This window comes from Thunnus thynnus, chromosome 15, assembly GCF_963924715.1.
Source record: "Thunnus thynnus chromosome 15, fThuThy2.1, whole genome shotgun sequence".
NCBI lineage: Eukaryota > Metazoa > Chordata > Actinopteri > Scombriformes > Scombridae > Thunnus > Thunnus thynnus.
The window spans coordinates 1,799,312-1,816,611 of record NC_089531.1 but is presented as its reverse complement, the minus strand read 5'-3'; the positions used below and the strand labels follow the sequence as shown (position 1 = coordinate 1,816,611).

General features: G+C 41.3%; 1 protein-coding gene across 2 annotated transcripts in view; it reads left to right on the top strand.

Annotated features, from left to right (window-relative positions):
• Nucleotides 1–17,300, top strand: part of LOC137198146 (glutamate receptor ionotropic, kainate 5-like) — a 107,544-nt gene that overhangs the window by 25,245 nt on the left and 64,999 nt on the right. For both annotated transcript variants that reach the window (XM_067611805.1, XM_067611806.1), the window contains exons 4-7: nucleotides 1,878–2,043; nucleotides 3,217–3,395; nucleotides 8,758–8,811; nucleotides 16,994–17,155. In XM_067611805.1, coding sequence (XP_067467906.1) covers nucleotides 1,878–2,043; nucleotides 3,217–3,395; nucleotides 8,758–8,811; nucleotides 16,994–17,155 — 561 coding nt within the window. The remainder of the gene's footprint in view (nucleotides 1–1,877; nucleotides 2,044–3,216; nucleotides 3,396–8,757; nucleotides 8,812–16,993; nucleotides 17,156–17,300) is intronic.

Sequence of the window (17,300 nt, the reverse complement as noted above, 5' to 3'; positions counted from 1 at the left end):
GTGTGTCTTTCCTGCCTTTGACCCCTGCTGATTTTGACCTTTTTGATCCTGTCTGAATGCAGCAGCCCCTCCTAACCCTATTCTATTCTATTCAGCCATATGTACAATGATTTTTTTTAGGTTTTTTTTAAGAATTTAATATTTTGCAGATATAATAGTGATATGCTCAGCACTGGCAAGGATATCAGAAGCATCATGTTAAAACATCAGGTGTAACATAGTTGACAATGAAAGTCATACAGTTGTCACAAATGACATAGTTGACTGAACATAATTATGAACCAACAGCAGTTTATTTATTTATTGAAATTCTCCATCAGTGAACGGCTTCCTGTGTCTGCTGATCTCCTGAACTGCCACAAAACCAGCCGGCAGTGCTTGAGTTTGTAGACTTCATCCACTTCTTCAAAGTGTTTTTTGCTCTGGTCGGTTTTCCGCTGCAGTTCCGAAGCTGCTCTGTTTCGATCATCTCCAGCTGGACTGTTTGTTTTTGGAAACGTCTTTCAAGGTTTGATTTCTCCCCACATATGAAGCAAACAGGTGAAGCATTCTCGTCAACAGTAAAAGTAAATAAATCTGTCCATGAAGCATTACCGGGGGTAGACCACTCAAAAAAAGCACTTGCCTGTTGCCCGGCAACGGCCCGGCAGGTGATCTATATTTCGATCGACAAAATATTAAAACATGTTTTATTTTTATGTTGCAAGATCACCTAACTCTCCAAAATAACAACTATTACATTAAAATAAACTAACTAAATAAATAAAATTAAATACATTAAAGTTAAATAGACATTATTTATTGATATTTTGTTTCTAAGCCTCAGGGAGCCGCTGGTTGCCGACCGCTGGTCTACTGTATCAGATCAGCTCTGTGTCAGTAAACTCACCACATCTCCAGATGCTGTTAAATCACTTCAACCACAGCAAACTCTGAACAAGAACTCGAGTGATTCAGAAACATGAGTTTTATTCCCCAGTTCTCTGTAATGTCTTTCCTGACTGACGGGGTTTGGATATTATGTGTCTACTTGCGACACGACATGCAGGGAAACAGAAATACACGACGATGAACCAGAACCAGGTCGGTTCAGGTTCAGCAGGACTCAGGTTCCTCCAGTTTAAAGGCAGGTCCGGTAAAGTTCTTCTGGTGGAAAAGAGGCGTTAAAGTCCCAAAAGTCCTCCGTACATAACAACAAGTTTAACAGCAGCCTCCAGAGCTGTTAAATGATGGTTTATATGGCTGCTGGTTGCTGAAACTTTGGTCAAATTTGGGCATAAAAACAACTTTGTTAACAGTTAGAAAACGATTGTAATCACAGTTAAAAGGAACAAGAATCTAATGGATAGAAAGAATCATTTCCATGTGAACACTTGAGCTTTTTGTTTCTCTGTTTAAGAGTAATAATCTAAAATAAAGATAAGAATGTTTAAATAGTCTCCTGATATCACTGACGATCAGACTCAGAGTCTGATTAAAGCTGACGGATCAAACTCTCTGTTATCTGAACTCCTGGAAAAGATTCTTTTGGTTTGATGATTTTTTAATATTATAAAAATATTTGTTTCCAGGATGTCGTCACCTCTTGTTCTCTTTGTCTTTTCATCCGTCCTTCTTTTTATTTCTTCCTCTTTATTTCCCTCCATCATTCCTCAAATCTTCCTCTTCCTCTCATCTAGATCATCATAGTTTCTTCCTCTTTGCATCTCTTTCCTTCTTTTTCCTCCCACGTTTTTACTTCCTTTTCAGTTTTCCTTTAACTTTCCTCTATTATTTTGTTTCCTTGATCTCAGTGAGACTTTCTGAATAAATAAAGCTTCACTAACTCCTCCTGAGCTTCTGTTATTGTGTTTTCTTTCCTCTTTCGTTCCCTTCAGATCCCTCACGTGAAGATCGGTCCGGAGGAGACTCCCAAGCTGCCGTACCTTCGCTTCGCCTCGGTGTCGCTCTACCCGAGTAACGAGGACCTGAGTCTGGCCATCGGATCCATCCTGCGCTCCTTCGGATACCCGACGGCCAGCCTGATCTGCGCCAAAGCGGAGTGTGAGTGTTGTTGCTGAGTTTGATGGTTTCAGAGCCTCAGTTCCTTCCTGCTGCCAAGTTTCTGATTCTTTCCAAAGTTCACTGGAGTTCATTTCCTCTCAGGTGGCTTTATGAGCTGCTTCTGATTGGTTATCCAAAATTTCCTCTTTCCTTTCCTGTCCTTTCCTTTTCTTTCTTTTCCTCTTCTTGTCCCTAGATCGTGTATCAAGAGAAAAGGTTGAAAATCAGCTAAATGATCCTTTAATCCTCCTCTTCTTCTTCTTCCCTTTCCTTCCTCTCATGTTTCCTCCTCCTCCTCTCTCTCCACTCATCCTCCATCAATCTCTCTCCAGTGTTTCCACCCGACTGGGCCGCCCCGGCTCGCTGTTTTAACGCCTCTCTTCTCTCCCCGCAGACTCTCCCTCAGTGTTTAGCCGTTAACGTTGTGTTTAACGGGCCCGTGTTGTTGCTGCTGCTGTCCGCCAGTTAAACCCAGCAGGGCCGTGATCAACACTTTATGGCTCTGATTAGCGGAGACACGCCTGCTGCTTCTGTCAGGGGCAGACGAGACGAAGGCCGAATGTTAACACACACAGAGACGATCCAAGGACAACAGCTTTTTATAAAAGTTACTCAGGAAATAATGAAACTCATCTCACTCACCCTTCTGTCGTTTGTCTCACTCGATGTGGCGACACCTGTGTTCACTGGTTGTAACTGCAAGTGCAATTTAATAACAATAAAAGCTCCTTCATTTACTGGCACTGGTGGAAATAATGGCCATAAATAGAATCAAAATGGGGTTTAATATAATAGAAATCTTGTGGATTAAAACATTAAAAACGTCTCACAGTCTTATAGTTAAATCCACTCCAGACTGAATGGACACAAGGGTCCAAACTGATTCTCTGTGGGGAAAATTAATGGACTTTCATCCTCATCTGTTCTCAGATGTTTTTAAAGCAGTTATTTGTCTCTCTAATGACTCTGAGCTCCATCAATCTCTACAACCTTTTTTGTTTTTTCAAGTCAAATTGATCATTTTACAAGTAAACAAGCTGAACACTCAGCTGAGCATCATTTAAGGACTTCCTGTGTCTTTCAGAAAGTTAAAACCAGCTCCTGAAACATGATTTTAACACCGTATACGCTTTAAAATGGACATTTATTTGACATATTTCTCGACCCCGCCAGGCCTGCTGCGATTGGAGGAGCTGGTCCGCCGCTTCCTCATCTCCAGGGAGACGCTGTCGGTGCGGATGCTGGACGACAGCCTGGACCCGACCCCCCTGCTGAAGGAGATCCGGGACGACAAAGTGGCCACCATCATCATCGACGCCAACGCCTCCATCTCCTACCACATCCTGAGGAAGGTCGGCGCCGTCACACTGACCGCAGAAAACTTCTGCTTTAGTTCTCCAGTGGTGGAATTTAACAAATTTACTCAAGTACTTTAAGTACAACTTTTAGGTTTATGTACTTTATATTTCCACTCCACTACAGTACATTTCAAAGGGAAATATTCTACTTTTTCGGTGCTACATCGATTTCATCTATAGTAGAATTTGTGAAATATCGGTCATTTTTTGGAACATATGACTGATCATGCTGAAAACTTCTGTTTTATTTATGGATAGCGGTCAGGTGAAGCCATTTATTTTCACATAATTGTGTTTGCCCTTTTTAAATCATAATGATAACTGATCAAAAGTTTACATACCCTTGAATGTTTGGCCTGATAATATACACACAGGTTGACACACACAGGTTTAAATGGCTGTGAAGGGTAACTTTCCACACCTGTGACTTGTTTGATTGTAATTAGTGTCTGTGTATAAATAGTCAATGAGTTTCTGCACATTTCATCCAGTGCTGCTCTGACTTTACTGGATAATGAGCCATGAGGGAAGCAAAGGAACTGTCAAAGGACCTATGAGAAAAAGTAGTTGAACTTTATAAACCAGTAAAAAGATATAAAAAGATGTCTAAAGTTTTGAAAATGCCAATCAGTAGTGTTCAAGCTCTGATAAAGAAGTGGAAAATTGAGGGTTCTGTTGGTACCAAACCACAGTCAAGTAGAACAACAAAGATTTCAGCCACAACTGCCAGGAAAATTGTTCAGATTGCAAAGAAAAAAACCCACATACAACTTCAGCTGAAAGCTGCAACTTCAGCTGAAAGTTGCAACTTTAGCTGAAAGCTGCATGTGGCTGTTTCAAGATGCAAAATAAGTAGATACTTGAACAAAAATGGGCTGTGCGGTAAAGTTTCCAGAAAAAAACTGTGCCAACGACACGAAACAGCCCACTTACAATATGTCAAACAGCAACTAGACAAGCCTCAAAACTCTTTGGAGTGATGAGACCAAATTGAACTTTATGGTCAAAATTATAGACACTATGAATGATACACACCTTACAGATTCTGCCAGGGTATGTAGACTTATGAGCACAACTGTATTTTATTAATTTGTATATTTGTAATTCGTTTAGATCCGTTTGTAGAGATTCTTCTGTTGATTAGTGTCAAAAAAGTCACATTAAATCCTCTTTGATTCAGTCATCTAAAAGCAAGAAAAGCAGCAATTTCTCACATTTGAGAGCAAATATTTGTCATTTTTGCTCAACAAATGACTAAAATGTGAAATTATTTACTCAAATACTTTACTGTACTGTACAATTTTGTTTATTCTACTTTATACTTCCACTTCACTACATTTGTTTCACAGCTATCGCTGCTTTTCAATCTAGGATGAAAAGTGACTCACAGTCATAAAATCCATGAACAAAAGCTTTTTTGCTATTTTTATTTTCCACCACCAACACATGTTTTGACAGAACAGGGTTTCCTGCGGAGTATAAAGGAGTTCTAACGTCAGAAACGGTTTCGCTTTTCTGAAAATATAACATGAAGCTTCAGGAAACAAAACAGTAGTAAAGGTCTTTTATTTAACCAGAGAGGCAATTATTTAAACTGTCATCTGGTAAGTGAAGCGCTGACGAGATGAGACGTGTCAGGATGTGTCTGACTCAGTTTAGCAGGAGACATTGATTGACTGATCGATCACGTCGTACGTTCACTTTGAGGTAATTATTAATCAGAGCAGCAAGTCGGGGGCGTAAAGGAAACTTTCTGAGTGTTTTACAAGTTGGGAAAAGTCGAGACAAATTCTGCAAAACCTCTGTAACACATCTGATTACAATGTTAGTTTTGCTTGCTACACACAAAATCTGTTCCAAACAAGTTGTGATTAGTTTAGTATCAGTCATGTTGTAATCAGACTGGGTTATAATAAAGAAGAGATATCCAAGAATTACTAAATTCCCAGTGTAGCGTCACTGAGAAGTGACCATGTCCACCATCGTCCCCACTCACCATAACTGGGAGCTCTGGGATCACCTGCTTGTGTTCACGTTACTCCTGTCACGCCACATGTTTTTTAGCGGCGTGATGAAAACGCATCGTTTCGTCACGGGAACTGGTGAAGTAGTGAAAGTGACAGAGTGGAGGCGGAGGAGGAGGAGGAGAGCACCTGTGACAGGCTGCAGTAGCTGTTAGAAGGTTTTTATAAACAGTTTCTCCAGGAGAGTCAGATGATGTGAGCTGTTTCTCTCTTATTCTGGTTAAAAATGTACTTTTACTTTTTCAGTCAGTTTTAGGAGTCTACCTCAGTATGTGGGCGTCTGCCTGCCTTCTGTCTGCACTCTACTCCTATCTATACAAAATATACAATTATTATTATTATTATTATTATTACTATTATTAGCTTTTACCTTAAAGAAAAAAATGCAATGTGTCTTTATATTCTGCATTCTTGAAACTGCTGCACATTCACATCTTTACTTGTTTATTCATATAAATACAGCGTTACAATTTCTTCTTCTCCTTCTTCTTTTTCTCATTTTTCTTCTTCTTCTCCTTCTTCTTCTTCTTCTTCTTCTTCTCCTTCTTCTTCTTCTTCTTCTCCTTCTTCTTCTCCCTCATCTTCTCCTCCTTCTTCTTCTCCTTCTTCTTCTTCTTCTCCTTCTTCTTCTTCTTCTTCTTCTTCTTCTTCTTCTCCCTCATCTTCTCCTCCTTCTTCTTCTTCTTCTTCTTCTTCTTCTTCTTCTTCTTCTTCTTCTTCTCCCTCTTCTTCTCCTCCTTCTTCTTCTCCTTCTTCCTCTTCTTCTCCATCTTCCTCTTCTTCTTCTTCTTCTTCGTCTTCTCCTTCTTCCAGCTGCTCCTGTCAGGGGTCTCCTAACAGGAGGAGGTTGTCATGTGTTTCCATCTCTTCCTGTCACACCAACCACCTTCATGTCTTCTCATCCATAAACCTCCTCTTTTCCTCTTGCCTGCCTGCTCCATTTTCAGCATCCTTCTCCCAGTAAAACCAGCAAGGGATTACAATTACAAGTTCAATAATTACATTACAGTTATTGGTCCCAGTAATGCAAACGACAGCTCGCTATTAAACAACCTGAAAGCCTCCACAGTCACATGTTCTGTGTTTAAATGCAGCTAAACGTCCAGTTTGCGGTTTGATTTATAAAACTATAATTATTATTAACATAATAAATACAGGATGAGGTTTTTATCTCTTTATTGATCATTGAGCTGGAAGTGACTGAAACATCTGTAATTGATGTGAACTCCTGGAGGAACTGATCACTTTTACTCAGCAGACACAGATTTTTATGTTTAACATCTTTGAAAGGATCTGAGCCGTCCAGCTCCTCTGTCTGTTTGAAACATCTTTATTTCTTTCTTCCTCTGTGGTGTTTACAGAGTAGAACAGGACCTTCAGACTCTCGGCTGGTTTCCTGCCAAACCGAGCCGACAGACTTTACAGCCTCAAACTAAATCTAGCAGCGTTTGCCAGGTTGTAATTTCACTCTCTGCTCGGTAACCTTGGGGGTCTGAGAAGTTTTGAATACAAAATAAAAATCGCTCAGTAACTCTGTCATGTTTCTTCTTCTGTAAAGCTGTGGCTGTGCAGGCGGGCGGGATGTTAATGGTGTGATAACGGCGGCGAGCTGCAGGCTCTTCATCGAGAGGCTGCGAGTTCAAATCTCAGCCTGTAAAACAGTGTGAAGCAGCAGCTGCTCACAATAAAACATGCAGGTTAAAGGGAAACGTTTGATGAAACACAGGAGTCAGACTTAATCACTGGAGTATCATTTTTTTAGGGTTACATATTTCAAAATGCAGCAAACACTGGTTGCATCATGTATCATTGACGCCTGGAGCACACAGCAGACACAATGTAGGCACGTGTACGACTAAACTGCTACAGCTTATATGTTTTGAAGGAAACGTAATAAGTAAATGTTCATTAAAGGGCAGGTTCCTAATTTTTCCAGCAGTCAGGTGTCCATATGAACAGTGAAAGAGGTTTTCCTCGCTGTAATCATTCCTCCTGTTCATACTGGATATTAAAAGATCCTTCAAATGTGCTTTCAATGGAAGTGATAAAGGCCACACCATAGACTGTATAAAAATATGGACGCAGTTACCGTGACGTCACCCGTTGGTTTCTGAAGAGCGGTTTTTGCTCCGGCCGTCGCCATCTTGGCAGTGCGTGATGCTGCCTAACTCCCAGCCAATCAAAAATAGGCAAAGAGGCGGGCCGAATGGCTGAAACAAGCCACCTAGCGGCTGGCGGACCTGTCACTCAAAGCAGCCATGTCCTTCATTATGCAGAACTTTACGGCTTAATAAAATTTAAACGGGTGAGTTATAATAAAATTCACCCCCCGTACAGTTGTCATGAAAGAGGAAATTAGCTACAGAGACCAAAACCGTTTTTTGCGCCAGGCTGTAAACATGTTTATTTCTGCTGTAAAGTTGGACATTTTAACATGGGGGTCTATGGGGATTGACTCGCTTTTGGAGCCTCAAGTGGCCGTTCAAGGAACTGCAGTTTTTGGCTTCATTTTACAACCCCGGAGGTTGCTGCTTGGTCCACACAGTCATTTAAAAGTCTATGTGAAGCTTCTATTCAGCTTCATCAGTCTGAGTTAGTCATATCAAGTGGATATCTGACACATTTACAGTCTTTTTAGCATCAAATTCCCTCTTTGTGTTTCCTCGGACAGTGTTTCCCTGTTGAGCTGCAGGTGGAAGTATAGTGGCAAAAAGAGGAACTTTGGCACTAAAAAGACTGTAACGTTGAAAGATATCTACTTGATTTGACTCATTTGGACGCTGAAGCTTCATATTAGCTTCAGATAAACTTTGAAATACATTTTTTTTGCACAGAAGGAGGACTGTGGATTTTGTCCTCCATCACTTCCATTGTAAGGTCATTATGAAGGGATCTTCTAATGGTCAGTATGAACAGGAGGAATGATTACAGCAAGAAAAACAGCTTTCATGTTCATTTGGGCTCCTGACTGTTGGTTTAAGACAGATGTGAAACACTGTGAACTCGTCCTATTAAAAAAAAAACAACCCTAAACCCGTCAGCAACAGATCCTGCAGTCGTTTTCTCTGTTTCGAGGTTGTTTCGTGTTATTAAAGAAGCAGCCTGTCAGCGGTGAAACACAATTGTCTCCAATTTGGGACAAACTGCAGCAGAAAACACGGAGCGGATGGTCTTTTTTTTTCATCTTTTTTAATAAACAGTGATTCATGTTTCTTCAGAGAAAGTCTGAGGATGTGTTCTTCCTGTCTCAAAGCACTGACTCTTTCTTCTTCTTCTTCTTCTTCTTCTTCTTCTTCTTCTGCTGCTGCTGCTTCTCCTCTGGTGACGTCCAGGCGAGCGAGCTGGGGATGACATCAGCTTTCTACAAGTACATCCTCACCACCATGGTAAGAGCCTTCGTCTTCTACAGCCCGCCAGGAAACATCTTCATCGTCATCTGCCATTAAACTGCACTTCTCTGTTCTATTGATGATGAAGACGGTGATCCTCGTCTCTCTCTCTCTCTGTCCAAACAGAGCTTTTATCTTCTTTTATAAACCTCGTCTTTCATCTTCTCCTTTCGCTTTATTTATTTTCCTTTCACTTTTCCTCTGTCAGCCCCTTCCTCTTGTCTCATTCCTCCTCTTCATCATGTTTAGTTTCTTTTCTCTCTCTCCTTGTTAGCTTTGAATTCTTTACTTTTTCTAATTTTTCTATAAACTCCTCTCCGTCTCACCTCATTTCCTTTCCTTCCATCATTTCCTTTCCTTTTCGTTCTTCTTCTTGCCTTCTGTCCTCGTCACCTTTGCCGTCTTTTATTCCTTTCCCTCTTCCTCTTGTCTCAACTCCTCCTTTCTCTTCCATCTCATCGTTTTCTGTCCTTCTGTCTTCACTTTTATTTTTATTTTTTCTTCCCCAAACATACTTTTTTGTTTCCTCTGTCCTGTCTTCCATCCTTCCTTTTCCCTTTTCCTACTTTCCTGAACACCTTCCTCTTTGTTTATCTCACCTTGTTTTTCTTTCCTCTTGACTTTCTGTCTTCTTCTCTTTTCTCGATCACTTCTATTCTCTCATTTCCTCCTTTAATTTCATTTTTCCTTCTGTCTTCTTTTTTTTTCAGTCTTTCTCTTTCCTTTCCTAAACCCTCTCCTCTTCATCGCCTGTCCTTCCTCACATTCACCCTTCCTATCTCATCCTACCTCCATTGTTTTTTAGTGTTTAAACAGCTTACAGGATGTTTTTGGGTCACAGAACCTCATCCCCCACATGTTCCATATATCTCCTCTTTACCCATAATTCCTCCCTGTCTTCTCATCAGAGATACACTCCGGCCTCACCGCCGTCTGTCATCATTATAATCTCTCTGCCCGGTGTCGTGCCCTTGTGGGAAGAGACTTTGCGTGGATAATAACTCGTCTCGATCTCCGCCTCGTCTCTAAAACGCCGCCGTGTCGCAGCCTTTAAGGGAGTGAAACCAAGGACGAAACCGCCGTTGTTCCCCCCTCCTCCTCCTCCTCCTCCTCCTCCTCCTCCTCCCCGCCGAACTCTGGATAGGAACCAAAAGTAAAAATTATTGCCCCACTTCACCACTTCCACACACACCTGCAGCTCTGCGTTCGACCTACCTTTAACTTTGTATTAAACACTCTCTGCTGACTGTGACAAGACGAGAAGGTTTCAGACAGTTGGAAAGTGGTTAAAGTAGAATTTATCACCGATGTTTGAGGTGAGAGAGGATGAAAAACAGAAACAGGAAGTAAGGTGGAAGCTGATCGTTTAACACCACTGTAATCGATACTCTTACATGACGAAACATCCGTTTTCTTCAAAACTAAGAAGCAAAAGAGGCTCAAAAGCTCCACAGAGCTGCAGAGTTGATGAGACTAAACTCTGAACTATAAAACAATTACAAGTTGTTAGAAATCAGAAACATAAATTGACAGAATTTGAAGGAAAAAGTTTGTCTCTTCTGTAAACAAAAGTGAAAACTTTGAATATTAATCTGTCACTCTGTTAACTACTTTATCTTTTGCACTGTAAAATTACTGTAAAATCTCATAATAACATATTAAACAACTTTTTATTTTATTATTAACTGTGTAATTAGATAAGTTTGTCAGTTTCAAGTTTTAATATTTGCTGAACTAATCATGAGTTCAGGCAACTAAACGTCAGTTGGATCATATACTGATTTTAGAAACATTAGCTTATTTGCATACACTTCCCAGCATGCATTGCATTATTCTTCACATTTCCAGCTCTATATTTATATTCTGGGGCTCTACTGGAATATCTTTACATGATTTCCAGTTAAAAACTCCTTATTTATCTTCTACTGGTCCTTTATGCAGCCCCTCAGTTCAGCCTCTGTCTGAAACAGGCCGTTTTAGCTCCTGTCTCTTTAAGGCCCCGCCTCCTGATGAGCCCACTCTGTTCTGATTGGTCAGCTTCAGGAAGCTTCCTCCGGCTCCGGAGGCTACGTAAACAAACTATAGTAGCAGGATTTCACTTCTTTTTCTCCTTCTTTACTCCAAATGTCAACTTGTCAAATCCATCCGTACATGTTGGAGCTGAACAACACATGGAAACACCTTAGCAACCACCTTAGCAACCACCTTAGCAACCAAGGCAACAGAAAAGACAGCTGTTTATGGGCATGTGCAACAAGCTGATGTCAGCTTGTTGGCAAGGTAAAAAAAAATGTTTGAAACAAAGTGTTGAGACCAGGTTGAAGCCCTGACCTTTGACTTGCAGGCAGCATTTCTACATATATTCACCTCAGGCTTTGGAACTTTGACCATGTTTAACATGTGACATCAGAACAGGATATAAATAACAGCCACCTTAGCAACCATCTTAGCAACAACCTTAGCAACCAAAGCTACAGAACGGACGGCTGTTTATGGGAATGTACGACAAGCTGACGTCAACTTGTTGGCAAGGTAGAACAAACTGTTGCAAACGGATCATTCAGAGCAGGTTAGCAACCACCTTAGCAACCACCTTAGCAACCAAGGCAACAAAACAGACAGCTGTTTATGGGCATGCGCAACAAGCTGACATCAGCTTGTTGGCAAGGTAGAAAAAAACGTTGCAAACAGAGTGTTGGGACCAGATTGAAGCCCTGACTTTTGACTGGCAGGCAGCATTTCTTCATATGTTCACCTCAAGTTTCAGAACTTTGACCGTGTTTAGAATCTGACATCAGAACAGGATATAAATAACAGAAAATCACATAAAGCAGAATATGTTTCCTTTAAGGTTGAAAATCCTCCTTAAATCTTTCTTTTTTCTGAAAAGAACATGATCGAGGCCGTTTTATGTCTTCTCTCTGATCAAAATGAAAACAAACCATGATGAAGATCTGTCTGTACTTGAGACACTTCCTGCAGCCTTTATTGTGAAAGACACTTAAGTTACAGGATGTAATATTTAGAGACGTTGCTCAGGAACATTGTAGTGAAGTAAAATCTGTCATGAAATTTAAAGTTTTCTCAACTTTCTTTTTTACATTTATGCATTGTGAGTTTGGATTTATGTTGAATTTCACTCGTTAACTTCTATTTCGTGTTGTCTCATTACTATAATGTAGATATAAGATGTAATAACACTGTTGACAAAGCTCTGGGGCCTAAATTAAAGGCCTTGAAATGATTTAAATTACCGGACCTTTAAACAACAGCCAAACTCATGATGTACCATAAATACCAGAGTAGTGACAGTCTGGAGACGTGTTTACTGCTGTAAATGTTTCACTCTGTATAATGAGGGTCAAACCAAACATTAGATTAAGTTCATTAAATTTCAGCTAATTGACTGCACATGTTTCCCCCAGAGTGAGACCATCTGGACCTCCTCCATGTATTTATTAGCAGAAAGCCATCATGTCAGGAAACTCCCAAATATCACATTCATGAACGATTGATATTTATTATGACTTATGAGATCAGGATTAAAGCATGTAGAAGAAGAGGGTTCACTGTACTTCTTATTGTTGCTAGGTAACTACAGGTGGTGCCATCTGAAACATCCATCTGAGAACAAACGATGCAACAATAAAGGTTAAATTCAGAGTATTTCAGGGTGTAGTTCAGTCTGGTTGAATGGGACTCTGGTTGGTCTCAGTCTGCTCGTTTGTGGCGGGAATGTGATCCGACCTCCATCTGACCGACTGCGAGGCTGCAAGTTTGAGTTTTAGCCAGAGAACGAAGCCAGATCCGACCAGGACTTAACAACCGAGCACGTTGTCCTCTTGATATCTGGGCAGATTCTTCAGGACTTTCTTCCTGTGTTTACACATCTGACCAATGAGAGGAGAGAATGCTCTCATCTGGAAAAGAAACTGAAACAAGTTTGCCACCAAACACACTCCATATCTTGCTTTTCTATCATCAGATTCAGACTTTTTCTTCAGTATCAACTGTAAAACAGGTGATTGTCGTCTGTCTCCATGGTTACAGTGAAAACAGGAAGTGCTAGCAGCCATATGAGCATTTATCAAGATGTAAACATGTTCTACCGTGTGATATTGAGACATTCGGGGAGATTTATCCTCAATAACTCTCTGTACGTCAGCGCAGGATGAAGCTGACTGATGTTGCTCAGCTGTTATTTTTACCTTCGTGAGCAGATATTGAAGCTCGGCGCAGCAACTTTGCAAAACTCGACTCCTGACAGGAAACTGATGAGTCGTCGAGGTTAGGGAACGTCTCGCCAAACGGCCCGAGAGGAATGTTTTCAGGGAAGGAGGAGGAGGAGGAGGAGAGATGGTTCAGACTGATGACAACGAGCTACGAGGTGAGTTTCAAAAGCCAAAACTCTCTCTTCAGTCTGGGTGAAGTAATCAGTGAGTCACTGATCAATAACCTTATCAAACCTCTGTAGATATATGACGGCCATGTTCTCCTGAATAGAACAGCAGAGGAGATCTAAATCTTACTTATTGCTCTTTGAGACTCACACAAATCTGAGCCGTGTTGGAGGCGTCAGCGCCGAGTTGACCTTGTTCTGCCCTCGTCTGTGACTGAAAACCTGATTCTTTACTAAAGGAAATGGATGAGCGTCGTGTGTAAACTGTGCTGCAGTCACAGCAGCAGCGCCGGTGTCCTTCTGGGCTGCTGTTGCAGTGTTTCCTCCCTCAGCAGTGCTGGCCCCCCGGTCGCTCCGTCTCCTCCAGCCAACTGCTCTTTGTCACGGCTGGCAGGCCTACAGTCTGACAGCATGCTTGGCTGTAGCTGGAATTGATTTGGCAACTGGAAACCCACACCAGCAAACGGTGGTGGCGGTGGCTTCCTGAGAGGCTGCGACGCGGTTCAGTAAATGAGTGTCGGTGAGATTCAGAGGAAAATATATTAACCTCACACACATGTTGAGCTCGACAGCTGGACAGCAAAGGTCTGAATATTCTCAAGATGTCTGATTAAAGCTCAGTGTTGATGGTGATAAAATAATAACCCTCCACCTCAGTCTCTGCAGACTGTTTCTGCAGATCACATAGATTTCTTTGCCAGGATGTTTTTACACCAACAGTCAAACGATTATGATGACAGTCCGTCTGTCCAACACTCACACATCAGAGTGACAACCACTAACCAGATTTTTTGGTTCTTAAAGGGGAAATATTATCCTTTTTGTGGTTTTCTGTTATTTATATACTGTTATGATGTTGGATATCTTTGATAAACATGGTCAAAGTTCCAATACGATATAGAAATGCTGCCTGCAAGTCTAAACTCAGGGCTTCAACATTCTCGTGAACAGTTTTTTCTACCTTGCCAACAAGTTGACATCAGCTTGTCGCACATGCCCATAAACAGCCATCCGTTCTGTAGCTTTTGTTGCTAAGGTGGTTGCTAAGATGGTTGCTAAGGTGACTGTTATTTATATCCTGTTCTGATGTCACATGTTAAACATTGTCAAAGTTCCAAAACCTGAGGTGAATATATGTAGAAATGCTGCCTGCAAGTCAAAAGTCAGGGCTTCAACCTGGTCTCAACACTTTGTTTCAAACGTTTTTTTTTACCTTGCCAACAAGCTGACATCAGCTTGTTGCAGATGCCCATAAACAGCTGTCTGTTCTGTTGCCTTGGTTGCTAAGGTGGTTGCTAAGGTGGTTGCTAAGGTGTTTCCATGTGTTGTTCAGCTCCAACATGTACGGATGGATTTGACAAGTTGACATTTGGAGTAAAGAAGGAGAAAAAGAAGTGAAATCCTGCTACTATAGTTTGTTTACGTAGCCTCCGGAGCCGGAGGAAGCTTCCTGAAGCTGACCAATCAGAACAGAGTGGGCTCATCAGGAGGCGGGGCCTTAAAGAGACAGGAGCTAAAACGGCCTGTTTCAGACAGAGGCTGAACTGAGGGGCTGCATAAAGGACCAGTAGAAGATAAATAAGGAGTTTTTAACTGGAAATCATGTAAAGATATTCCAGTAGAGCCCCAGAATATAAATATAGAGCTGGAGACTCAGGTCTACTTTATATTCAACCCAACAGGTCAAAGCAGATGGCGTCCACCTAGAGTCTGGTTCTGTTCAAGGTTTCTTCCCATTAAAGGGAAGTTTTTCATTGCTGCTGATGGGTGAATGTTAGGTTAATTAAAGAGTACCGTCTAGACCTGCTCTATGTGAAAAAGTGCCCTGAGATAACTTCTGTTGTGATTTGGTGCTTTATAAATAAAATTGAATTGAATTGAAATGAGCAGAATGTCTCTTTTAATCAGCAGCATAAAAACAAGAACAAAGTACCAGTTCTCCCACACGTGCCTGAAAGACCTTGAAACAGAACCAAACCGAGAACAAAGAGTTCATGAAATCACAAGAAAAATGTACAAACATAAATGAGAAGAGAAAGGAGGGACAGATGAAGGAGACATGATAGAGATTTCTATGACATTAGCTAGAAAGATGATGAATTCTAATGTCCTAATTACACCTTGACCTTTCCTGTATCGCTACCGTCCAGATCATTTCTTTTCAAACGAGAGATCAATCAAAATCTTAAGGTCAGATTTCCATGAAACGTCCTGAGCTTTTTCCTGCCAGAGACGGTGAGCTCGGTCAGCTGGTCGGTCAGCTGGTCGGTTAGCTGGTCAGTCAGCTGGTCGGTCAGTTGGTTGGTCAATTGGTTGATCAACTGGTCGGTCAGCTGGTCGGTCAGCTGGTTGGTCAGCTGGTTGGTCAGCTGGTTTTGGTTATTGCAGATGAAATGTTAGCATGCTGATGTTAGCATTTAGCTCAAAGCAGCGCTGTACATACATACAGCCTCACAGAGCTACTAGCTTAGCTGTAAACTATTATGATGACAGTATTTGGGTCGATTACATCACATCACATTAATAATAAACCGCTTTTAAAAACAAAAAGACTTGTGTCAGCTATGTAATATTCACGTAGTAAATATATTACTCATCACACTTTATTGTTTTTGCAGTGAATGAAGCCGACGTCACTTCTCATACTGAACAGAAACAAATAAAAACCTCCTGCGACAGACGTCACATCATCATATCTGCTCATTGATAAGCAGGAGGAGCTGCCGTCTCGTCTTCTGAGGATTTTTTTCCAGCTGTTCCCTCATCTGTTTTTCTTCTTCTTTTGCTGAGATTTCAGCAGCTGTAACGCTGCTTCCTACACATGCAGGTTTCCCCCTCGTTCATTTCAGCCGCATGTTGCATTGTGGGACGAGAAATCATCTGTATTTAGTCTGTAAACTGAAATGAACACACTAAATACTCAAAACCTTAGAAGTGCTTGGAATTAATATGTATTAACAGACCGAAAATGAACTGACTTCAAGCTTTTTCCAGCTTCTCCAATGTGAAGATTTGCTGCTTTTTTTGTTGTAAATTGTAATTTTGCAGGTTTTTAACTGTTTGTTCAAACCAAACAAGGAGTTTGAAGGCGTCACTTCGGGTTCTGGAAACTTTTATATATTTAAAGGTTTAATCAGGAAGTGACTGTTTAGATCAATCAGATCACAGTAATCATTAGTTGCAGCCTGAAGTTGAAAAGAGAAAATAAAAGCAGAATTATGAATGCAGCACATTGAGACTGAAGCAGCAGGTGAAGTGTTTGGTTTGATTCAGTCGTCTGAATCTGAAGGTTTTGGCGTTTTTACACTTCACAGCCGAAGCGAAATGTTTCATTGTCAGCATCTGCCGGCGAGCGAACACGAACCCCTCGGAGGGCCGAGCGGCGGTTTGATTCTGGTTTGTTTCAGCAGCAGAACTCAGCGTGACACCGACTCGCCTTCAAGGACTATTTGAAGTTCTTTGAAAATTCCCCAGCGTTTGATGTCCATCTTTTTCTTTTTTTTTTTTTTAAAACCTTTTTTCTCTCTGTTGCTCTGCTCTGCATTTAAAAAATTGAACTTGACGTTGTGCAGTCTGCAGAAGAAAAACCCCCAATCAAGCCCTTGGTTTGTCTCTGTCTTCCTCTTCCTTCTGCTTTTCTTTCATCTTTCACTCGTTCAGGATTTTCTACCCGCTGCGATCTTAAACTGACTTTGTTTCTGCGTCTCACAGCCGCTGCGTTTTGAACTAACTGTTACATGACGTAACACTTCCTCCTCCCCCTTCTTCTTCCGTCTCCAGGACTTCCCTCTGCTCCAGCTGGATGACGTGGTGGACGATCAGTCCAACATCTTGGGTTTCTCCATGCTGAACAGCAGCCATCCCTTCTACCTGGAGTTCATCAGGAGCCTCAACCTGTCCTGGAAGGAAGGATGTGACATCAGCCCGTATCCCGGACCAGCGGTGAGACACATTTACACACATTTATACAACAAATATCAAGATCAATGACACATTACAGACCGGTTGGGCCTCAAGTACCAGGCAGGGGCCCCCGAAATTAAGGTTGATAAATATGTCATGATAATTATCAGATTATTAGTTATGG